At 44.9% G+C, this 22,336-nt stretch overlaps 1 protein-coding gene across 1 annotated transcript in view; it reads right to left on the bottom strand.

The window, feature by feature from the left end:
* Positions 1–278: 278 nt before the first annotated feature.
* FSTL1 (follistatin like 1) overlaps positions 279–22,336 on the bottom strand; it is a 51,946-nt gene continuing 29,888 nt past the window's right edge. The window contains exons 3-11 of the mRNA XM_059064122.2: positions 18,141–18,245; positions 15,099–15,228; positions 14,232–14,264; positions 12,807–12,937; positions 9,320–9,438; positions 7,653–7,765; positions 7,215–7,325; positions 6,218–6,294; positions 279–2,951 (exon numbers count right to left, since the gene is read on the bottom strand). Of these exons, the coding sequence (XP_058920105.1) occupies positions 2,907–2,951; positions 6,218–6,294; positions 7,215–7,325; positions 7,653–7,765; positions 9,320–9,438; positions 12,807–12,937; positions 14,232–14,264; positions 15,099–15,228; positions 18,141–18,245 (864 nt within the window). The 3' untranslated portion in view covers positions 279–2,906. The remainder of the gene's footprint in view (positions 2,952–6,217; positions 6,295–7,214; positions 7,326–7,652; positions 7,766–9,319; positions 9,439–12,806; positions 12,938–14,231; positions 14,265–15,098; positions 15,229–18,140; positions 18,246–22,336) is intronic.

Here is a 22,336-nt window from a genome sequence, read left to right as displayed (position 1 = left end):
CATACTGTAATAGCAGAAGTGCTCCCAGAGCATGGTAGAAGGTTGGGAGAGGCCAGCCAGCATTTAAAAGTGGTTGTGGACAAGGTACCCTTCAAATTGGGTTTAAGAATTCTGAGAATGAAAATTTAAAGAATCAAACGGTGATTAATGAGATCAGTAATTTGTAGCAATAATACAACCAGAGATGATATTTTAATATCTGATTAGCATCTGAATAATATTCCAAATCCAATCAAGATGACCTGGCTATAATTTTAGAGAAGCAAGACTTCTACACATTATTTTAATTTCTTTATTTATCAATAGTATCCAAAAAAAAAAATCAAGAGTTAACAAAAAACAAGTTAAATGCAATAAGGAAGCCTACTAAATACAAATACATTTCACAAATACACAGGCAACAGAAACCTGTCTAAATTGCTTCTTGGAATTTGGCTGTTTAAAAACACAAGTATAAAGGGAAGACATTCAGACTGGTCCACATGGGCTTATTAGCAGGTGGAGGAGCCCTGCTTTCCAAAAGTAGTGATGGAGTCCAGAGTCATGGCATGTGAGAAGGTTTCCATGGACACTGAATCTTAACAGATGCTGTAATATGTTTATAAAAACCATACACACACAGAGAAAGCCCAAGGAAGCTTGCAGTCTAAGCCCTGTGCTTTTAGAGAGCTGGAGGAACTGAACCCAATTTAATCCTGTTTATTTGCTCCATGCAAAGCTTCATGCAAGACTCCCCAGACTAGGCTATTTAGCAGCTTTCCGTGAATGACTGTCAGATCACATGATCCTATGGTGCAGACAGTAGCTTCCCTATTTACAGGAGGAATGCAGATTTTGCTCTTGGGAATTCAATGTTGCAGGGTAGGGTCGTCTTGGATAGCAACCACTGACCTAAATGTAACTGGTGAGGAGACACTCTGTCTTCTTGCTTTAAACAGACTGGTACTCCTGCCCTCTCTTCCATAGTGTCCAAGGGCTGGCAAATCTTGATCAAGGCATGCTGTTGGGAGTTCTCCAAGGCACTTTGACAGGGAGGTACATTTCAGACCACACAAGATGGGTTGGAAGACAGCTTTTAAGTGGGATGATTTACAAAAGCTCAGAATTCTAAACAAAGTGGAATGTTTTCAAAGGAGAAAAAGGAAACCTGTTTAGAAGGAATTCCATTTTCAGCACAACTGTCTCAGAGTTGCCTGTGCAGTATAGCCTACATCATTTCCCTTTGGTGGCCTGTAATCTGCTTTCTGAAAATGAGATCTTATGTCAAGTTTTTAATTTTGTTAATCCAAATGCACCCTAACATGGTATCAAGTGGGGTTAATTATCACAGAGGCCAAAAGACACAGGAATGACTGACTTCTCCCCAGTCACAGTTTTAAGATTCAATGTCCATTTTTTTCCTTCTCGAAATGTGAAACCTTCTTTCATCCTCACCCCTAAAGGGAAAGCCATTTCTGTTCCCAAGAAGGTTAAAGATGAAATGCAAAAGTGAAGCCAAAGTGAAGTGGTTCTCTTTCCCACTCTCTTCCTGGGCAGGCTTTACCAGAAGGCTCTACATCACAGCACAACCTGCGGGACCACTCAGACCGAGGTCAGATTTGGTCAGCTTGTTTTTGGCTGTCTCACTCTTATATAACAACAAGGTTTCATTTATCTTAAGGAGGAGGAGGAAAATCACATTGTCTCCTTCTGGACCAATTATCAGAACCACAGAATTTACAATTTCTCAAGTCAAAAGTTTAATGCATTCCTACCTGCTGAGGAAACTGAGGCCCAGAAATAGGAAGAGACAGGGACAGAGTCACTCTCCTAGTTAGTGGAGGATCAATGAGCATATTGATAGGCTGGGACATCTAAGCCTTGCTTAGCTGCACTGGTCTCAATCCTTTGGAATACTGATTTGCATGGATCTATCAGAATGAATGAAAACAAATTAGCTCTTTGGATCTTAAAAGCTTTGTATGGAGACACTTCTCCTGGCTGCTATCTGAGGTACTCCCTGCTCCTCTGGCAGACTGCTGACCCACTGGAAGCCAGGGGGCAAACTCTGGGCTGCATCTAGTATGTGGCAGGGTTGGGGGGAGTCTGGGTGATAGCAGTCCCTGCACAAGGAAGAACCCCAAACTCTCCCACCTCCGAAATGGCAGGACTAATGAAAAATAATTACAAAAGCTTAATTTCTAGTCAAGAAAATAAAATATTAAACAACAACAATAATAATATAATGATAATAACTGAAGAATGAAGTCAACTTGCCAAAAAAGTTTCCAGAAAAATAGCACCTTTGGTAAAAAGTATTTTAAAAATTTGGTTAGGTCTCTAAGGGGCTCAAAATCTACAAGTATCTGCATCATTTGGGTGCACCCTCCCAGACACTGGGTAACTAGGAGGATGGCCGTGTATCTAGAGCCAGTGGCTGGGGCCATGAGGAGAAGCACAGATGCTAGAGGTCTGTTACGCTGATGACAGCAGGAAGGGCTGGAAGCCGAATGCAGTCTCCTCCACTGAGCTTCCCAGATCCCTCCTCTGGGGACAGCCTGTTAAGCTCTTTCTCACTGCCTGCACCCCCTGCCGCATGTTCACAGCTGTGGTAGACTCAGAAGTGCTCCAGATCTGGGTACACTCTCCCAACACCGATGCAGTTTTCTAGCTTGCCTCCAGCCCCCGAGCACCATTTACAGTTTCTCTCAAAGTACCCCTAGAAATGAAGGCTATGGCCTTTCCCCTCCTAGCCAGCCACCCCCATTTCCTTTATTGCAAAACAAATAGACAAAATAAAACTCATTGCTATACAAGCAAATACTGGTGATTTGGCGATTGTAGCAGACACTTGCGTATACTGGACTCAGCGCTGAAGTGGAAGAGAAGGTGCCAGGCTCTGGACACCTTTCCCAGATGCCTCCTCATTAGATCTCTTTGGTGCTCACTCTCTTGGTCTTTTCAGCTGTTTCCTTTGAGAAGCAAGAGAAAATAAGCGTTATGAAATTTAAAAAAAAATTATTGGCATTTATCTAGTCTTCAAAACTTTACATAGCATTGACAGATACATGCTTATGCTGAGTTCTGTTTACTTGTCTATCTCCTCTGTGGATGATGAACAGCTTGAGGACAAGGATCATGTCTTGCTCGTGACATGGCTGTATAGGGACTGTTGCTAAATTAAGAGCTGACCCCATTTAAACTCCTATGAAACAATAATGTCAGACGTTATTATATTCATTTTAAAAATGAAGAAAAGGATGCTAAATGGACGTGCTACAAAATGTTCTGAATCCAAGTTGGGAGAAGCATTAAGAGCAACAGGCTCGGGACTTCCCTGGTGGCACCGTGGTTAAGAATCCATCTGCCAACTCAGTGGACATGGGTTTGAGCCCTGGTCCGGGAAGATCCCACATGCTGTGGAGCAACTAAGCCCATGAGCCACTACTGAGCCCACGTGCCAGGAGCCCATGCTCTGCAACAAGAGAAGCCACTGCAATGAGAAGCCCTGAGAGGCCTGCGCACCACCAACGAAGAGTAGCCCTTGCTCACTGCAACTAGAGAAAGCCCGCCGGCAGCAACAAAGACCTAATGCAGCCCAAAAAACAAACACACAAACAAATAAAAACAAAAAAAAGAACAAGAGGCTCTGAAGGCAGATTGCCTGAGCTTGAATAATGGCCGTGTGACTTTCTGGGGGACTTTGGGCATATTATGAAATCTTCTGTGTCTCAATGTCTTCAACTACAAAATGAGTACTACCTCTTATACCAGTGGCCCATTTCTCCAAAGAAGACATTCTTACTTATAGCCAAAAAGCACATGAGAAGTTGCTCAACATCTTTAGTCATTAGGGAAATGAAAATCAAAACTACAATGAGATGCCACTTCACACCCACTAGGATGGCTAATAAAAAAAAACGACAATGACAAATGTTGGTGAGTTTGTGGAGAAACTGAAATACTGCTGGTGATAATATAAAATGGTACAATCACTTTGGAAAACGGTCTGGAAGTTCCTCAAAAGATTAAACACAAAGTTTCCGTATGATCCAGCAAATCTCACTCCTAGGTATATACCCAAGAGAACTGAAAACGTAAGTCCACACAGAAACTTGTAGAAGAATGTTCATAGCAGTATTGTTTATCATAGCCCCCAAATAGAAACAACCTAAATATACATCAATTGATGAATGGATATATAAAATGTGGTATATCCACACCATGAAATGTTATTTCACCATAAAAAGGAATGAAGTCCTGATTCATGCTACAACAAGGATAAACCTTGAAAACATTACACTAAATGAAAAACGTCAGACAGAAACTGCCATATATCATATGATTCCATTTATATGTGTCCATAATAGGCAAACCTATAGAAACAGAAAGTAGATTAGTGGCTGGGAGAGGAGAGAATGTAAGTGACTTCAAACGGGTATGGGGTTTCTTTTAGGGAAGATGAAAATGATCTGGAATTAGACAGTGGTGATGGTTGACAATCTTGTGAATATATTAAAAACCATTGGATTGTATACTTTAAAAGGGTGAGTTTTATGGTATGTGAATTACATCTCAATAAAAAAATTAAATAGGGAATAAAAAACAACAGTGTCTGGCATCTAGTACACACTGTCGGCGCCCCATCCATAGCCCGTGCCTTTAACGTTTCAGTACACTGGCCTGGCTTCTTACTGCCAGCAGCTGCATCTCTTTGCCTGAGGCTTTCTCTGGCTGCTGGAGCCTGTTCTGCCCACACATGCTGACAGGGCAGAAATGCCAGGGAATTCATGTTTGCTGGTGGCTGCTCTCAGCCAATGGCTGATGGGAGTTCATACAGGCATAGCCCAGCTCCCTCCTCCCTTGTGCCCAGTAACTATTCCTGGAGTTCTGCAACAGGACTAAGCTCCACTTGCTCCCAGTGGTAATATGCCCGGATACACACTCTTTATTGTTTCCTGCCTTTCCTGGGCTCTCTTCCCAACTCCCCTTCTGGCATTTCCTGGGACTGCCTCCCAAATAAACTATTTGTACTTGAGTCCCTGCCTTAGCGTCTGCTTCCGAGGCAACTCACATAAAACAGAGAGGCTAAAAAATATTAGCTATTATCATTCACTCCCCACTGTCTACTCTGATCATTTCTCCACCCTAGATGAAAGGAATTCCGATTAAGTTCTTTTTGCTTTTAAGGGTTTATACGCATCTGGAGGCTCAAGGCTGCTGAAATATGGAAAAACAAAGGGCTAGGAGCTTCTGCATTTGTTTAAAAAAATGACATGAGGTTTCTACACTATCAGTGACAATAATGACAATGCATATGAAAAAGCATCAATAAATATGTGCATTTATTATTAATACTAATAATTCTTGATTTTCAAGTCAAATATTTCATCTCAATAGTTCTTGTGACCATTATATTCCTTAAAAACTTATATGTCAGAGAGAAGGCCCGTATTACCAGACCCAGTTTACAGATAGATGATTCAAGGAGCAACATCCTCTGTTAAAACTACAGGTAAACCAGTGGAAAGACAGTCCTAGAAGTCCAGCATATCCATGTTTTCTCCCTAGGCCCTCAGAAAAATATGTCAGTGGATCACTATTCTGCTAAGAACCTCTTCCCCAAGAAGGCCTTCAACTTAATGACATAGAACCCGAACAGAATTGATTTATTATCTTCTCAAGTCTCTAGGAAGCAGAATCTCTAAGTTTCCAGGCTATGTTCTAGCTAGCCTGGCATTTAACTTAAATCCTTTCTGCTGCGGTCCAAATCCACTAATTTCATGCTCATTGAGAGCCAACTGTACACCAGACCCTGTGCTAAATGCAGGGCTACAATGGTGAGCAAGTCATAGAGCCTGCTCTCAAGGGGCTCATAGTCTTTGGGTCTGGGCACTGGTGGTGAAAAGAAATAGGAGGTTTTTTAGACTATGCTCATTTGCAAACCACTTCCAACACATTTGCAAACCACCACTCAGCTGATTCTAACCTATAAAGCAATTTACCAAGTTGTAACCTACATCTGTTGGGGCATACTGGCCCGCCCCACAAGGACTCCGTCAGGGAGCTATATGTATCATGGTTTGCATAATACAGGTATACAGGTATATCGTTCAGGACCTATTGTATGGGACAGAGCACATCTCCTTGGTCACCTGGGGAGTTAGGCAGTGTCTGAGTGGTAGAAGGGCCTGGTGGCAACAGGGATACCTGAACCAGCATGGAGGCTGCAACTCACCTGGTGCTTTTGGACCTCCTCAACATATCTGGTCACTTCCTCCTCTGTATGGGTCTGGGCCCCCTTCTGATTCTTTCCTGTAAGAAGAATCAAGGCTCAGAGCAGTGGTGACTGAGGGAGGCCAGTTAGGGATCCCACTAATATCTACCTTTTAGGCTCTCAATTTCATTTCCCATTTAACATATGGAAAGCAAAGTGAATTACCCACATTTCTCTAACTATAAAGTGTCCCAGCGCAATGGACACCTCCAAAGTAATGTGTGTGGGTAGTAAGTGACTGGGCCAGGGCTCAAATCCAGGCCAAGGGGAGAGGGATGGAGCTGGAGTTCTAGAAAACTTTTCTGAAACATCTCTTTGTAGAAGGGTGATAGTAGTGATGCTGGCTTGTGCACGGCCCCCTCCTCCCCAAACTCTCCCTGACATCTCTATCTCCCAACCCACCCTGCTCATGTCTCAACTATCTCAACTTTCTCTTTTTGGGGGGACCCAATGCTGTTAATTCAAACATGTCTATGAACATGCCTCCTTTTCCTGCTTGGCATGGAGGGCAAGCAAGAGTCATTTTGTCTTCCAACCACCTAAGTCTTTGACATATAGGATTTCCTAAGCTGTCATAAGGATTAAGTGGGTTAATATGTAAAGTGCTTAGAAGAAATGCATGTACTTCTCACTCTTATGCATTTGCTTTATTATTATTACCATTCTAATCTCTTAGCAACATTTGATCTTGTCCTGGGTCTCGAACCTCTCTTGTTCCAAACCTCTAGAGTGACTTTCCAACACAATGCATCTGGCATAAGTGCTTTGCCCTCAGTGCTGCCCCCTGAGAGCTCTGACATTACCAGTATGAACCAGTCTCTTGCTCCCCAGTTTCCTTGCTGGGACCCAGCCACTGCACTCTTCCCCACCATCCCCACCCTGACTTCTCTCATGGTGATTTCACGAAGGAAGCTGTCTCCGTGCCGTCCCTTCTTTCTGCGTGAGGTGCACAGCTCACCATCACAGGTCATGGCTGTGCAGACCCAGTTTCCACAGGCACACACACAGCGGTTACAGTCCACCTCGGTCTCAGCTCCATCAGCATATGTTTCGTCCTCCAGAGCACACTCTGTGGGACCAGACATAAGAGGCAAGAGTTTAGGGCAAGGGTGGAACAGGACGTCTTGGCTATAGTCTGTGCATGTTACCCCTTTCCCAGACAAGACCTGCTTGTCCCTCAGAGGCACCATATCTGAGCAAACGCCACCATCAACCCAAAGATTTTTGGACCTGAATCGCAGCTCGGAGATGCTGGGCTGGGGCCCAGTCAGTCTAGAATCGTGGAAGGGAATTTTCTTAGTAAGCTCTGGAAAGTTCCACGATCCCCTCTACCTTGGCCCCCTCTAAATGTCCCCACTCCCTACAACCCTCTCCCTATTTCTTAGGTTAGGCATACTCTTCTCTGGAGGGTTGAAGGCTGGATTGAGACACTTGAGGAACTCTTGGAAGCTGAGTTTCCAGTCAGCATTTTCATCAGACAGTTCAATGAGAGCATCGACACAGAGTCCTCTGAAACAAAACACAGGAGAAACGTGTCAGCAAGACCTCAGCTTCAGTCCCGAAGAAAGGAATTAAGCATCAGGATTACATAGACCTAGGCCTCCACAGGCAACCAAGGGGACTATTTAAAGAGAACGTGTCTACACTGACCTCCTACAACCAGTATGCATCCAGACTCCTGTAAGCATCCAACCTTTACTTTATTATATGGGATGTCAGATCACTTAAGCTGTTCAAATGATATGCCCAAGATGACTAAAGTTTCCTGGATGCTTTTGTCCACTTGGATTGGCAAATATTTCACCACCTGCATACCTTCCACTAGCAGTTGCCTTTCCCCATGCTATGCGTGTCAAGTCAACCCAACTAGAAAAATCAAACAGAAGTGGTAGGAACAGATGATATGAAATGTATGTGTGATTCGAAAGAACATGAGTTGAAGCCAGCATCACCACTATCACCCTTTTGCAAAGAGATCTTTCAGAAAAGTTTTCTAGAACTCCAGCTCCCTCCCTCTCCCCTTGGCCTGGATTTGAGTCCTGGCTCAACCACTTACAACCCAAATGGCCTTGGGCTAGTTATTCAACCTTCCCGCACCTGTTTTCTCATCTGTAAAATGGGAACGAGGAGCCCTCCTTCACTGGGATATTATGAGGATCAGATGCTGAACTTGTAAAATATTACCTCATTTCAGGTTATCAAAATAAGAAGGATTTACAGATATTATACTTTGAGGTCATGGGCTATTATTAGGAAAGAATCCTAGAATCTGGGTTTCATGCTTTGAAATCTTTTGAACAAATAGGTGCTTTTCCTATTTTTAATTCTTACCAGTATACTGGAACCACACCAGAAGTTTCTTAGGGGTTAATTTTTATTAATATTTACTCTGGAATAATACCAGAAAAGGCGAGGAACATGCTCACATTTGTTAACAATTAGAGTTCTCTATGTGAAATAGCACTGATTATCTTAAAATCAGAACTAAAGCTATTTTAGACCTATCATTAAATAGAACATTAAAGTAATTCCTTAAGGAAATTAACCATTAAAACATCACCCAAAAGGGGCTTCCCGGCTGGTGCAGTGGTTGAGGGTCCATGTGCCAATGCAGGGGACTCGGGTTCGTGCCCCGGTCCGGGAGGATCCCACATGCCGCGGAGCGGCTGGGCCCATGAGCCATGGCCGCTGGGCCTGTGCGTCTGGAGCCTGTGCTCCGTAATGGGAGAGGCCACAGCAGTGAGAGGCCCACCTACCACAAGAAAAACAAACAAACAAACATCACCCATGAAACATCACTCAGAAACAACTTTGGTCTGATGTGATCATTTATTTTAAAATTACATTCTTCCAATCCTTGCAATTTCTGGCCAAAAACAGTAACTACTTGATCAGATATCATAACGTTCACAGATGAGACCAGGACAGAATCCCTATTTTGCTTTTTACTTCACATTGACTTTGACACTGGTGGCTCCTTTGCAGGTAGAAAGGGGTTCAAATCCCTTCTCTTATCCAGCCTTCCCTAGTGGACCTCTCCCTTACCCCCCTAACTCCACTCACCTAAGCAGCTTGTTGTTCCCCTGGTCTGCATAGGTGGTGATGTTGATGGCAGTTTCATTTTGCTCCACAAATTTCAAAAATTCACTGGAGTCCAAGCGAGAGTCACCATTATCAAAGTTCTAGAAAGGGGACGAAGTGATCTTTCAGGAACGTTTTGTAAAACCCCAGCTCTATCATTCCCTCATTCAGCTTGACCCATCTCTGGTTCATCTTGACACTGTCCTACCCTGCTCTGCCCTTCGAGCAAAAAAGGTTCAAAGCCCTGGGGCACCCAGAAAAGGAAGGCACCTGTGCCCCAAGATGAGAGAGTCAAAGTGTCTGGGCAGAAGTCACTGAGGGCCTTTCAATCCTAGACCCTGCTCAGGATGGCAGCCTGAACCTAGGCCTGCACTGTCCAAGGAGCCTGGGGGTGCTTAAGAGGTCTCTGTAGCCACATCCCTGACCCTGTTCCAGACATTCTTGAATTCACTCCACCACTCCATGTTCTCAAACCCTAATGATCATGGAACAAACTTGTGAATCAGAATCTGTGTTGGAGCCCAGGATGTGTATTTCTAACAAGCTGCTTGGGAACAATGATGCAGGTGACCCTCAGAGCTCACTTTGAGAATCACAGGACCATTTCTTGCTGCTTGACTTCCAGTCTCCCTGGCCTGCTCTCAGTGCTTACTTCTCACACTGGTACACCTAGCTGACCTCACCAGTGAGAAGTCAAAGGCAAAGACCCCTGCATGTTATTTGCATTGATAACCTGCCTGTGGAGGTGGTACAAGCCCCCTACCCCTCCTCCCTGTGCTGCAGGCTACACTGTAGACGGTGCAGCCTGTCCTCATGACCCAGCTCGCACCCCATGAGCACAAGGCAAGGGTGTAGTGAGCTCAGTACTGTCCTCCCTTTGGCAAGATGCTAAACTGAGACCGTAGCCATCTGGGACAATTCAGGATGCCCAGGCCCTAGCTGCAGGAGGAGGGTGGCAATTTCAAGGCTCTGATCAAAGTCCAAGTTGGATACTGCTGCTCTCCTAAATAGTTCTAGTGGAAAAAATTTTTTTTCAAAATTCTTTCCCTAGGCTGCCTCATATTGCTACCCTGGGAAATAATCAGCACCCCCATGTTACTTTCAAAGTGGCTCCCAGACGGTGGAAGGGATTCTGGAAGAAAAGTCTGACTAGGTTTCCAGGTAGAAGGGAAAGATACGGCTACTGACTCTCCTTGCATGACTATCATGTGTCATGTGCATTCCACTCTAAGGTTGTAAATATTTCCGTGGTATGTATGATGGGTATGTATAAAACAACTCTGTAGGCCCTTGCTTAATCCCTAGTTATCATTCTCATCCTAATTCTTAGGAAAAGGTCTCAGATCTCTGGTCACTATACTTATACCCTGGCTCCAATTTCAGCCCTGGCCACCAGGAATTCAGGGTGTGTGTGTGTGACACGGTCATAAAAGGCTCTTTCTACCCGGTCTTCCCCTCTTCACTCTGTTATGCTTTTGTCTAAAAATTGTGACTGAATCACCAGTTGAGATGAGAGTCTGATTCTGGTCTTATCCAAATTCCGGTTAGATTTGTTTTGCAACTGATTTTGATGTAAGGAATGCCAACTGGGCTGGAGGGCAATTCACTGGTTCAGAAACAGTCTCTGTGAGATACTGATCTGTCAGCAACAGGCAGCTGTCTGCCTAGTGCGAAGAAGCCTCCCTTTGAAGATTGCACCCGTATGGTTCTTTGATAATCATCAACAAGTAGATAGTGAAAACCCTGTTTTCTCCGAAGACACTGGGAAGAGCAAGCATTTGTTTGTCAGTCAGGAGTAAACTTTCTTGGTTAGCATGAGAATGCCCTAGAGAAAAGCTACTTTCTCAAGTGGGCTTGCAGTGTTTAGATGGGAGCCTATTAGAGACAGTTACTGCCAGAGGAGGTGGAGATGTGTGGAGGGGGTGTGTGGCCCTGGTCCTTGAGAATCAAATTAACAGCAGCTGCCAGTGATGCCCAAGGCAGGGTGCCATCAAGGGGCCACCACAAAAGGTTACAAGGTCCCAGGAGGTCTCTTGGAAGGAGTGTCCTGGGCCCTACAGCTCCTGGGATGTAATGACCATGGCAAAGTCACTGATCATGACCGACCCAGCAGGTGCTGCTCACTTGGCTTTCGAGAAATTTTCTTTTAAGTAACCTTCTGCTCCTGGCCGACTCTCCTGGCTCCTTTCTGTAGACAAGGAAACACCCCTGCCCCCAGGCTCCCTAATGTGGGAGTAGTTGAGAAAGAAGACAGAGTGAGAGAGCTGTGCTTTCTCTTCTCAAACACTTGGAATCCAGAGACATTTACTTTCTGTCACAGATAGAAACTTCTACCTAAAGACGGTAACGCAAATGAAGTCCTAAATGACCAATATCCTATTTCAACCCAACCTGGTATGTTTCCATCTGTGGGGTCCATGATGCCAGTTAGAAAGAGGAAGCCACAGACTAGGGGTGTTGACCACGTTCAGTGGCCACAGAGGTGCCAAGAAGTCCCTTGTGTGTGTGCGTTGCCCCTGAGTCCGGGCTGGCTAGGCCTGCGACACACCCTGTGGGCGTGTGAGGGCATCCGTCTGGGGATGAGCCTCCAAGGGCATCTACCCAGAAATGTGTGTGTCTGTAAGTGAGGGGGGCTTTTGTGCAGGTGTGGTAATGTGGGCACCTGAACGTGTGTGTAGGATGTGTCTCTGTGTGGCATGCACATGTGGTGTGCATACACACATGTGGTGTGTGTATGTCTGTGTTTCTGTGTGTGGTATGTTTATGAGTGTGATGTACCTATGTACCTATACGACTATGTCTTTATCAGTCAGCAGGAAGAGCGCCCTTAACTGCTTCTTCCAACAACTGTCTCAAGCTTTCTGAAAGATCTCCACATCATGGCAGCCCTACTCACTGCTAAATACTATTTCCTCCCTCGTTTTCCGCTTTGAAAGCAGCATTTCTCCTCCCTCCAACTGGAACGATCTGTCTCTTCAACTAAACACAAGGGGAACAGCAATATCTAGGTTCATGAAGAATTCTGGACCCATGAAATACCAGTCCACTGACTCTTCAGGTGAAGAGAAACTCTGCAGACCATGGATGGTCAAGTTAAAGACTTAGAGAAAAGCCAAACTGGGCGGGAAAGAGGCTGAAGTGGCCTGGGTCTGGGGATTGGCAGGCAGCTCTACAAGGTGTCATATGGAGGATGGGGATACAGCCTGGCCATATTTTTCATGGACAGGCTCTCCAAGACCTTTGTGGCTTTAATTGCCCAAAGGGAGCAGCCCATGTGTGTTAGATCCCAAAGGCTGGACTCCTGGAGTCCCACTGTCTGTCACAGCTTCATGGAATCATCTATGAAGAAACTCAGGGACTCTATGCAGGTTTACATTTCCTTGTGGTCTGGGAAGATGAGATCAGGTAATGGGAGAGGAAGTCTCCCTTTCTCTGGGCTGAAAGGTCTTTGACTCCAACTCTGGATTACCTTAAAGTACTTGTCTAGGATTTCACTGTAGTTGCTGCCTTTAGAGAACCAGCCATCTGGGATGATCTCCGCTTCCAGCCACTGGATGATGCGACGCCGGAGTTCATCGCGGTTGGACTGATAGCAAACGACTGCAGGAAAGGGGAGGGAGGCCAGCCGAGCAGTGAGGACCCCAATGTCACCCAGCACTGCGTACGTGGGGACTCAGTGCCCAGGAGTCTGCACGTGTCATCACACTGAATTCTCACAGCAATCCAGGGAAACAGGATTATCACACACATTTACAGAGAAGTCAGCCCAGGGTACACACTAGAAAGTATCTAACCCAGGATTCAAGCTCATGTCTAAAAATGTAAAGTTTGAGAATGCTGAAACAGAGATTATATTGCTAAGGTGAGAAAAAAGAAAGAAAAATAAAGGACATTTTCATTAACTTTAGGAAGCTGAGGGGAAAAAAATCAATTAATCAATAGAACAGCTCTCTTGGCTCAAAGATGAACTGAAATAATAAACGAATACATGAGAACATTACAATTCTTTATGCACTGGATTTCTGATTCTTTCTATATAGCTTTTCCTCTCTCCCACTTAAAAACTTCTGCCACTTGAAATTTTATCCTTTATTATGAACAACAAAAAATGAGGCCAAGGCAGGGCATGTTGAAGCCCTGCTCTGGACAGCTGTTCATTGTAAGCCACATGGCAACAAGAGGTGGGGCTGAGAGTCCAGTGGATGGGGAAGCAGAGAAGGGAAAGCCTTGGCCAAAGGGAATTCCTGGAGGCAACATGTGCTGGGATGTGAAAAGGGCACTGAGCCAGGGAAATGAAACTATGGGCACTTTCTCCCACTCTGCCACTTCCTAGCTGTGTGACTCAGGGAAATTCATTTAACTTCTCTGAGCCTAGATTTCCTCTTCTGTAAGGTAATTATAGTAAAAGCTACTTCACACAAGGTTATTGTGAGGATCTAAGGAAAAGTGTATGCTAAAGGAGTCTGGTAACTATAAATCATGAGGAAATTTTAAATTTGTATTCATAGAAAACCATGGAAAGAGTCTCACTGTCATTTCCAATCACCCCTTTCAAAAAGAGTTATCCTGTCTGATTCTCCTTGTCCTGTGACACCCGCAGGTCTCACAGAGCACTGAAGGAGGGACTTGGTGGCTTTCCCATCCTTGCAGTTCAATCATTACTCAGCAAAAATGGAAAACACAGCCAACACAGCCAACATTCTGACCCAACAAGCTGCTTCCTGTGACAAGCACAAAAAAATGCAGTTTTGCAGCTTTTGTGAGCTATGTTGAGGAGCGACCAGTTCTGGGTCACAAGTACTGACACACTGAAGATCTTGTGAGCTTTGGCAGGGATTGTGGAACATGGAATTTCCTCCCTAAAATGCACACTGTAGAAAAAACAGGCACTCACCTGGGCTGGCAGATGGGCTTACAGATTTCTTCTCTGCAAGACAAAAGGAGAAAATGCAAAATGCAAAGTGAGGAAAAAAGAAATTTCTGTGTATTGCTACGATTAAAACTGCCCACATTAAGGGGGCCACTTATATCTTTCCATCACTTCGTCTTGAGTCCTTGTATCCTCTCCTTCCAGGTCCCACGTTTGGGGATCTCTGCTTCCCTGCTTTGACATTTTGAGGCCACTGAGTTACCCTCCTGATCTCACACCTCCTACTGTTAGCTTGCGGTGGGGGCGGTGCTGCTGGGAGTTTGAGAATTCATACAGAATCATTATGGACAAAGAAACGGAGACCAACATGTGGGAAACAGCTTCTTATTTCTCCAAGGAAGTTCAAGGCTGGCCAGGCAGCTGGTGTCTAATTAGCAACAAGCTTGGGGCCCCTTCCCTCCTACCATAATAGCAATGGTTTGAGTGTGAATTAGAGGAAATATAATTTTATCAGGGCTGAGAGGTGCCCAAATTTAAAAAGCATAGAATATGTGAAATTTATCTGCTTTCTAAAAAGGTACAGAATTCAGTTAAATACTACCATATTATTGACTGTTGATGTGGTTCCCTATCCACTATCCACCTCCAGACAGCACTGGAAGCCACAATGGGAATCTGATGCAGGAAGCACAGGGTAGAGGCCTGGGCCACCCAGGGCAAACCCAGCAGGCTCATGAGCACCAAGGGGATGCCTCTCCAAGCAACTGGGTGGTCTCCACAGCTTTGGGCACTATGCTCAGGGTGGAAAGGACTCCAGGAAGCCAGGCCACACTGCTCCGTTCCATGGCTCCCCAGGTGGAGCTGTGATATGGTGATGAGAGCACTCTTTACCTTTGCAGTGTCCATCGTAATCGACCTGGATTTTGGATCCAGTGAGGCAGGCATCTCTATGCAGCTCGCAGTGGTTGAGGTAGGTCTTGCTGTTGCTGCCACACACAGGCCTCTTGTGAGGTTTGCATTGCTGAAACAGACCGTGGAGGACATTGGTGCAGTCAGGGCTGAGTTTGTGTGTGTGCACGTGCACACACACACACACACACACACACAGAGCCATCTTGTGAGGGGAGTCCCCACCAGCAGAGATGCCTTCTAATCTGCCAGGGCAACAGGGAGCCTCAGCTCTGGCATCAGTGACCCTACACCACCCATTGTTGGAGGGACCACATCACCTTGCAGCCCCTCGTGGTGCTCTGTGCTGATCCTGGCCCAGGGTCATCTCTTCTACTCAATGAAAAGAAATAAATCCCCCCTACTCCAACCCTATCAAATTAGCAGGAAGGGCATTTTATTCAAAGTCAGGAATCTGGATTATCTATCACTTTATCACTTTGTAGAAAGTCAATCAATGTCTCTGGATGATCTAAGATCCCTTAAAAGTCCAACATTCTTCGACACAAAAGAGCCAGAGCTGGGAATGTGGAGAGACTGAAAGGCAGGCACATACAGCCCCCTAGCCCCATCATCCCAATTCTTTACTTATTCCAGGGTCTAGCTACAAGAATCTTTTGCTCTCCTGCTTTATTTAGAATTTTGTTTTTCTCCTAATCTCACAACAGTTGCTGTAAGGCAGGGGCAGGGGGTGCCTGGGTCTTTGTGAAGTACTAGATAGTAAATGAACTAAGGTTCACTTGGCAACCTGATTCTACTTTGGCTATACTATATAAAGTGCCATTGTAACAGGCAAGCTCAGTTTCTTTAGACTTCCATGATTTTTTTTTGTTCCTTTAAAATTTTATTTATTTATTTTTTATTTTTGGCTGCGCACGTGGCTTTCTCTAGTTGTAGCGAGCAGGGGCTACTCTGTTGTGGTGGGCGGGCGGTGGCTTCTCTTGTTGTGGAGCACGGGCTCTAGTCGGGCGGGCTTCAGTAGTTGTGGCACATGAGCTCAGTAGTTGTGATTCGTGGGCTCTAGAGTGCAGGCTCAGTAGCTGTCATACACGAGCTTAGCTGCTCTGTGGCATGTGGGATCTTCCCGGACCAGGGCTCGAACCCATGTCCCTTGCATTGGCAGGAGGATTCTTAACAACTGCGCCACCAGGGAAGCCCGAGACTTCCATGGGTTATTATTTATTTATTTATTTATTTATTTATTATTTATTATTTATTTCCATGGGTTTTGAAAGGGGTAAGTGGGGAGCAAGTTCTGCTCAGACCTAATAAAGGCACGAAAGCAAAAAAGAGTAGCTGTGATAAAAGAACACAGAACCCTGGAACTGGAAAGTAGCCCAACCTTTCCAACTTATAGACCAGAAAACCAAAGCCCAGAAAGACAAACTTAAATCACACAATGATATGTGGCTGAGTTGAGGCTAGACACCAGGTTTCTGGACCCTACATGGCCACATAGTGGCCAGGAACACCACTAGTGAGGACATCCCAGAGTCCCCAGCAGATTTGGTTTGCAGGTTTCTGAGTTGGGGACTTCCTTTCTGGGACAATGGGTCAGGATCCTTCAACAGGGGACTAAGGTGGGTGTATTTACTTGTAGATGAATTACCAGATGAATTTCCAGTCTTGGCTTCATTTGACAGAAAGGGGAAAAAAGGGCACACTTCCAGGCTATTTGTTTGCCAAGAGCAAGAATCCTGTCTACAAAATAAGTATTTCTTGGGGCTTCCCTGGTGGCGCAGTGGTTGAGAATCCGCCTGCCGATGCAGGAGACACGGGTTCGTGCCCTGGTCCGGGAAGATCCCACATGCCGCGGAGCAACTAAGCCCGTGAGCCATGGCCGCTAGGCCTGCGCGTCCGGAGCCTGTGCTCCGCAAAGGGAGAGGCCACAACAGTGAGAGGCCCGCATACCGCAAAAAAAAAAAAAAAAAAAAGTATTTCTTAAAAGGTCACTTTGTTTTTTAAACTTCATTAAAAACAAAACCAAACCTGAGAAATCTGCATTCCATCTAGTATTTTAAAATATGCATATCCTTTGACCTAGCATGCCCCAGTGGGACTCAATCCTACAGAGATAAAGCCAGCAGCACGTAAGAATATTTGTAGAAAGATGTCATTGTTTGTCGTGGTAAACAACCCATGAAACAACCTAAATGTCCATCTATAGGAAAATGATTACATAAATCTGGTTCCTGTATATCACTAAATATTGAGCTATTAAAAAATGAGTTAAAACTATACATGCTGACGTAGAGGGTTGTTGTTATATATTTATGAGTATAAGATACAAGTTGCGGGCTTCCCTGGTGGTGCAGTGGTTGAGAGTCTGCCTGCCGATGCAGGGGACACGGGTTCGTGCCCCGGTCTGGGAAGATCCCACATGCCGCGGAGCGGCTGGGCCCGTGAGCCATGGCCGCTGAGCCTGCGCATCCGGAGCCTGTGCTCCGCAACGGGAGAGACCACAACGGTGAGAGGCCCGTGTACCGCAAAAAAAAAAAAAAAAAAAAAAAAAAAGATACAAGTTGCATATATCTAGATCTGTCTACATTATGACCCCATATTTGTATAAAATAGGGGGAAACCCTATATGTTTATAGTTGCACAGAAAAAAAACCCATGTGGAACAAATATACACCAAACTGTTTACACTGGTTATCTCAGACGAATGGAATTTGAGGGTTATGGGGAAGATTATTAATTTTATGTTTGCAGAAATGTCTGTACTACTTGACTTATAAAAAGCAATTGTTAATTTTGTAATTTAAAACTCTTAAAAAGCTAAACATTTTTTAAAAGGAAAAATATCCCTACATTCACATCTGATTTTTAACTTCTGAGATAAAAATTTCACTCCTCTCAGATAGACAAGGTGTGCTTTTATAAAGATGATGAAATCGTTGGCACTGCTCTGCAGACTGGTAGCTCCAGCGAGGTACCCACACTGGCCTTGGCCACCGTCCTCTGGCTCCCACCCTCAGGACTTACCTCGATGCAGAGGCAGGTGGGCTCTCCCTTCTCTGTGACTGCACATTCCCGGCCGGCTCCACAAAACACATTGGCACAGATCTTGGATTTGCTCCTTGGTTCCTCCTAAAACACAAAATCATCAAGGAAACCCTGTCAGTGAGATGAGCACATCTCCGGATGAGCCAATGGTGGTGATTATCTCTCAGGCTCAGGCCGTGGCCTAGAGTCGAGGCTCATGGTGCTGAAGGGTCCTGAACAGCCAGAAGTTCTCCCCAGCAGCCAGCAGCATTCTTGCTGGCACTGTTCCTTCTTAGGCCCAGCTACCTATGAATCTCTAAGATTGTTTCTCAAAGAGCAAGAGCTTCTTTCTTGCATGCTTCCTTTCTTCTAAAACGTTTATTGAGCACCCATTAAATGCCAATACTAGGCTAAGGACTGGAGATAAAAAGGCATAGTCCCTGTCCTCAAGAAGCTCCATGGCTATCCAAGGAAACAGAATACAGAGACCTCTAGAAAGCAATGAGGAAGTGTTAACAACAGGAAGGTGAGACTCAAACAAGACTTTCTGAAGATAAGATGACTTAACTGACCCCTAAAGGATGAGAAGAGCAAGCCAGGCAGAAGTGGAAATGCTTGAGAGAAATACGTATATCTGAAGGACCAAAATCTCACTGAGTAGTGTTCAAGGCACTGCCATCTCAAAAGGCAAAAGAAGGATGGCTAAACCATTGGAAACATGGATCTGCTATTATTCAACATGGTCTTATGCAGCCCCTGTCCATATCTGCCTCTGGCCTCAAGACCAAGAGGGCCGAAGAATCACTTGACAGACAGAACTGTTCTCAAACCACTTGTGGTCAGACATTCGTGTTCAGACATATGCAGCAAAACTGACAAGGCAGGCAGTGGTCCCAGTCTGTGCCACTGACAATGTGGGTGTTCACAGGCACTAATCTGTCAGTGACACAGTCCTTCCCTCCTATTAAATGGTGGCAGAAAGCTAGTCCCACCTCATCTGCCACTCAGGTCAGCAGTAGTGGAGGCTGAACGAAGGAGAATGTGATTTCTTGAGACCTTTTCTTGACTGGATGGGCAAGCAGTCACCAGTGCCTCCAGGCTCCTGCCCACTAGGGTAGCATTGGCCGTGGAAGAAACAGCAAAGATGGCAGAGGCTGGGATGGGGTCGTAGGACTGGCTATACTAAAGATGCGGGATGGAACCTAAGATTCCATCCTTCAGGCCATGTCTGCTGTGTCATGCAGAGAATTCACACCCACAAAGCTTGTAACTGTAAAATTCTTATAGTCGGTAAATGTTTTACATCCAAGAAAAGGTCAAAGAAAGCAATAAACGAAGTAGACGTTGAGAGCTGAGAGGGTATGTCCAATACAAGTTGGTCTGCTGCCACCCGGAGGCCGCTTTGCAAACTCTAGGTTATTTTCTCTCTGAGCCAGCTTGCTGGTCATGCAGGGCTCCCATTGGTCTAGAAACCCTTGCCATGCTCACATTTCATTGGTTCACAGGCTGTTGCTAAACCCATTCTCTTTTGTATGTTGCTAAGGCGAATTCAATAAAGCTGGCAGGGAGCAAAGAAAGAGGAAGTAATTCCCAGCAGGCTGGGGGTACTGGAGAGCTGTTGTTTCCTAAACAAGGAGTGGAGATCAAATCGAGTATATTCTCCAGGCAGGGTCCTCTTGGAAACTCCCTGGGAATGGCAAGCAGCTCTAAAAATGAAGAGGAAAAGGCTATTGCTGACCAGTGTAAAAAAAAAAAATATCAGATAAGACTACCTTCTCGTCTCCCCCTTCATGAAACAACATGCTGAGGGCTACAGACAAATATATACCCCCAGTGAGTGTGTCACGTGAGTTAAAGGCACACTACTGCATAAAAAAGCATGCTCAGACATATGCCTACACTCAAAGACACACCAGCAGACAGTCCCACAAGCCTTTACCACTACTAGCTGTATGTCCATAGTTAGTCACTTCAATTCTCTGAGGCTTGCTTTCCTCATCTGTAAAATAGGGGTAAATACCTGCCCTACCTTGTGAAGATGAAATGAGATAATATATTTGGAACTGCATCATAAACTGTAAAGCAAGCTTCTTGTTAAGTAGTATTCATTTTAATGATTATAGAGTTTCCTGCAGAATAACCTATGGCATTTACAGAGTCTCTTTTCATCTTATGTTTGTTTTTAGTGAGTATTAAAAACAAAAGCTTTTACTGATAGGTCGAACTCAACCCAAATCATTTTTCAGAAATAAATCTCAAAAATCCATTTAAAGAAACAGATACACTTTACATAAAATATAACGACTAATATTTGAATAGTACTATTAAAATTTACGAAGTGTTTTCATACATACAATTTCATCTTACTGTGGACAGCCCTGCAAAAACATGCTACAATTTCATCTTACTGTGGACAGCCCTGCAAAAACATGCGTATTATTAACCACATTTTATAGATGAGGAAACTGAAAATGTGAAGGTCGAGTAACTTGCCCAAGGTCCCACAGCTAAAAATGAGGAGCTAGGATTCCAACCCAGATCTTCAAACAGATGACTAAGCTCCTATTTATAAATGCCTGGCACCCTGCTAAGTGATTTTCATTTTATAGGATCTTATTTAAGCTCTATGACAACACTATAAATCAGACATCATAACTATCCCCATTTTATAGATGAGGGAACTGAGCCTTAAGAGGTTAAATAAGTAGAAAGTGGCAGAGCTACGATTCTACCCAAACAAAGGGAAAACTATTCTTTTATATTTGATTTATTTTCATATCTATAAGATTGATGATTAAGGAAATTATGATGGGGATTTGATTTGCATAATTAGCAAATGTCAGGAGAAAGTGCTTAAGGGTATGACAGAGTTAGATTTGATGTCCACCTTCCACCTCTGCTCCTTACTTGCCATGGTTGTGGGCAAGGTACCCTCTTTAAACCTCAGTTTCTAGTGTGTAAAATGGGAACACTAATCCCTATGAGGACTGTGGGAAGGTGATATGAGATGTACTGCATGCAGCACAGTGCCTGCCACACAACAGGAAGCGGCCGTTATTACAGTGGGCAACTGATTTTCATACAATTTTCCCTCCGAGATGCTGTCATCACCTTGGGCTGTCAAGTCCCCAACCATCCTTCCTTAAACTGAATGATAATACTGAGAGCAGCACTGACCGAATGGAAAAAACCAAGGACCTCACAACCCTGTCATCATGCTTGAAGACCACAGAGAAATGCGAGCTAAACAGCATTCCTCTTTGCAGATGGCACATCTGTCAATAGGGGGCAATCTCTCTCTTTGTCTTACGGAGCTTGGAGCCGCAATGCAGAAGCGCAGCTTTGGCTTCAGCAGCTCCTCCCAGCTCTGTCCTCCCAATCGAGATGTGACAAAGTGGGGTGGGAGAATGGGCGGATGCCCTGAGGGCATCAGGACACCAAGAACCAGGGATTTGCTGACTTGGGAAAAAACATCTAACCTGAAGCCCTCACAGCACCCCAGCCCCCTATTCTGCCCATTCACAGGCATGCTATCATGTAGAAATCAATAAGGAAAAAATTTTCTTTGTGTCATTGAAAGCCCTTCTCCAAGCCCTATGTTCTCTGGGAGCAGGGATGTCAGGAGCATACCTGAGGCTCCTGAAAAGTTCCTCAGAGTGGTAGGTGGTCTTACGCGTCTGCTGAGTGACGGATTCTGAGTGGGGGAGAACATCTTGAGAGGGGATAAACATGGCAGGAACATGCTCAAGGCACAGGACAGTGGCTGCCTGGTGTGTGAGTGTAGGAAGAGATGAGGTGGGGCTCGCAGGTGGCAGGGGGCGGGTCAGGCCAGGTGATCCAAGGGGCTCTCCATGGATCTGATGCACAGTTTGGGATGGGGCAGGTGACACGATGAAGGTGGTGCTTCCGAATATTGCGTCTGGTCCCTTCCAGCTTGGAAATACTGGCTCAAAGTGCAGGGCAGCCTGGAGAGAGGCTGGAGACAAAAACCCGCCAGCTGTAAGGCCACAATCTTGTGGGGGGTGACCAGGGCCTAGGGCTAGTATTAATCAGAGCACCTACAACTGAGTGAGGCTCTTCACGGATCTCTTTGTCCTCACAACGTCTGCGTAGGTTTCCATATTTTTAGTTCCATGTAACAGATAGGGAGGAATTATAAGATTCAGAAAAGCTCTGTGATGTGCAGACTCCACGTA

This window comes from Kogia breviceps, chromosome 5 (genome assembly GCF_026419965.1).
Source record: "Kogia breviceps isolate mKogBre1 chromosome 5, mKogBre1 haplotype 1, whole genome shotgun sequence".
NCBI classification, from domain to species: Eukaryota; Metazoa; Chordata; class Mammalia; order Artiodactyla; family Physeteridae; genus Kogia; species Kogia breviceps.
Note: the sequence above shows the minus strand (reverse complement) of the source record. Positions and strands in the feature narration are given on the sequence as shown.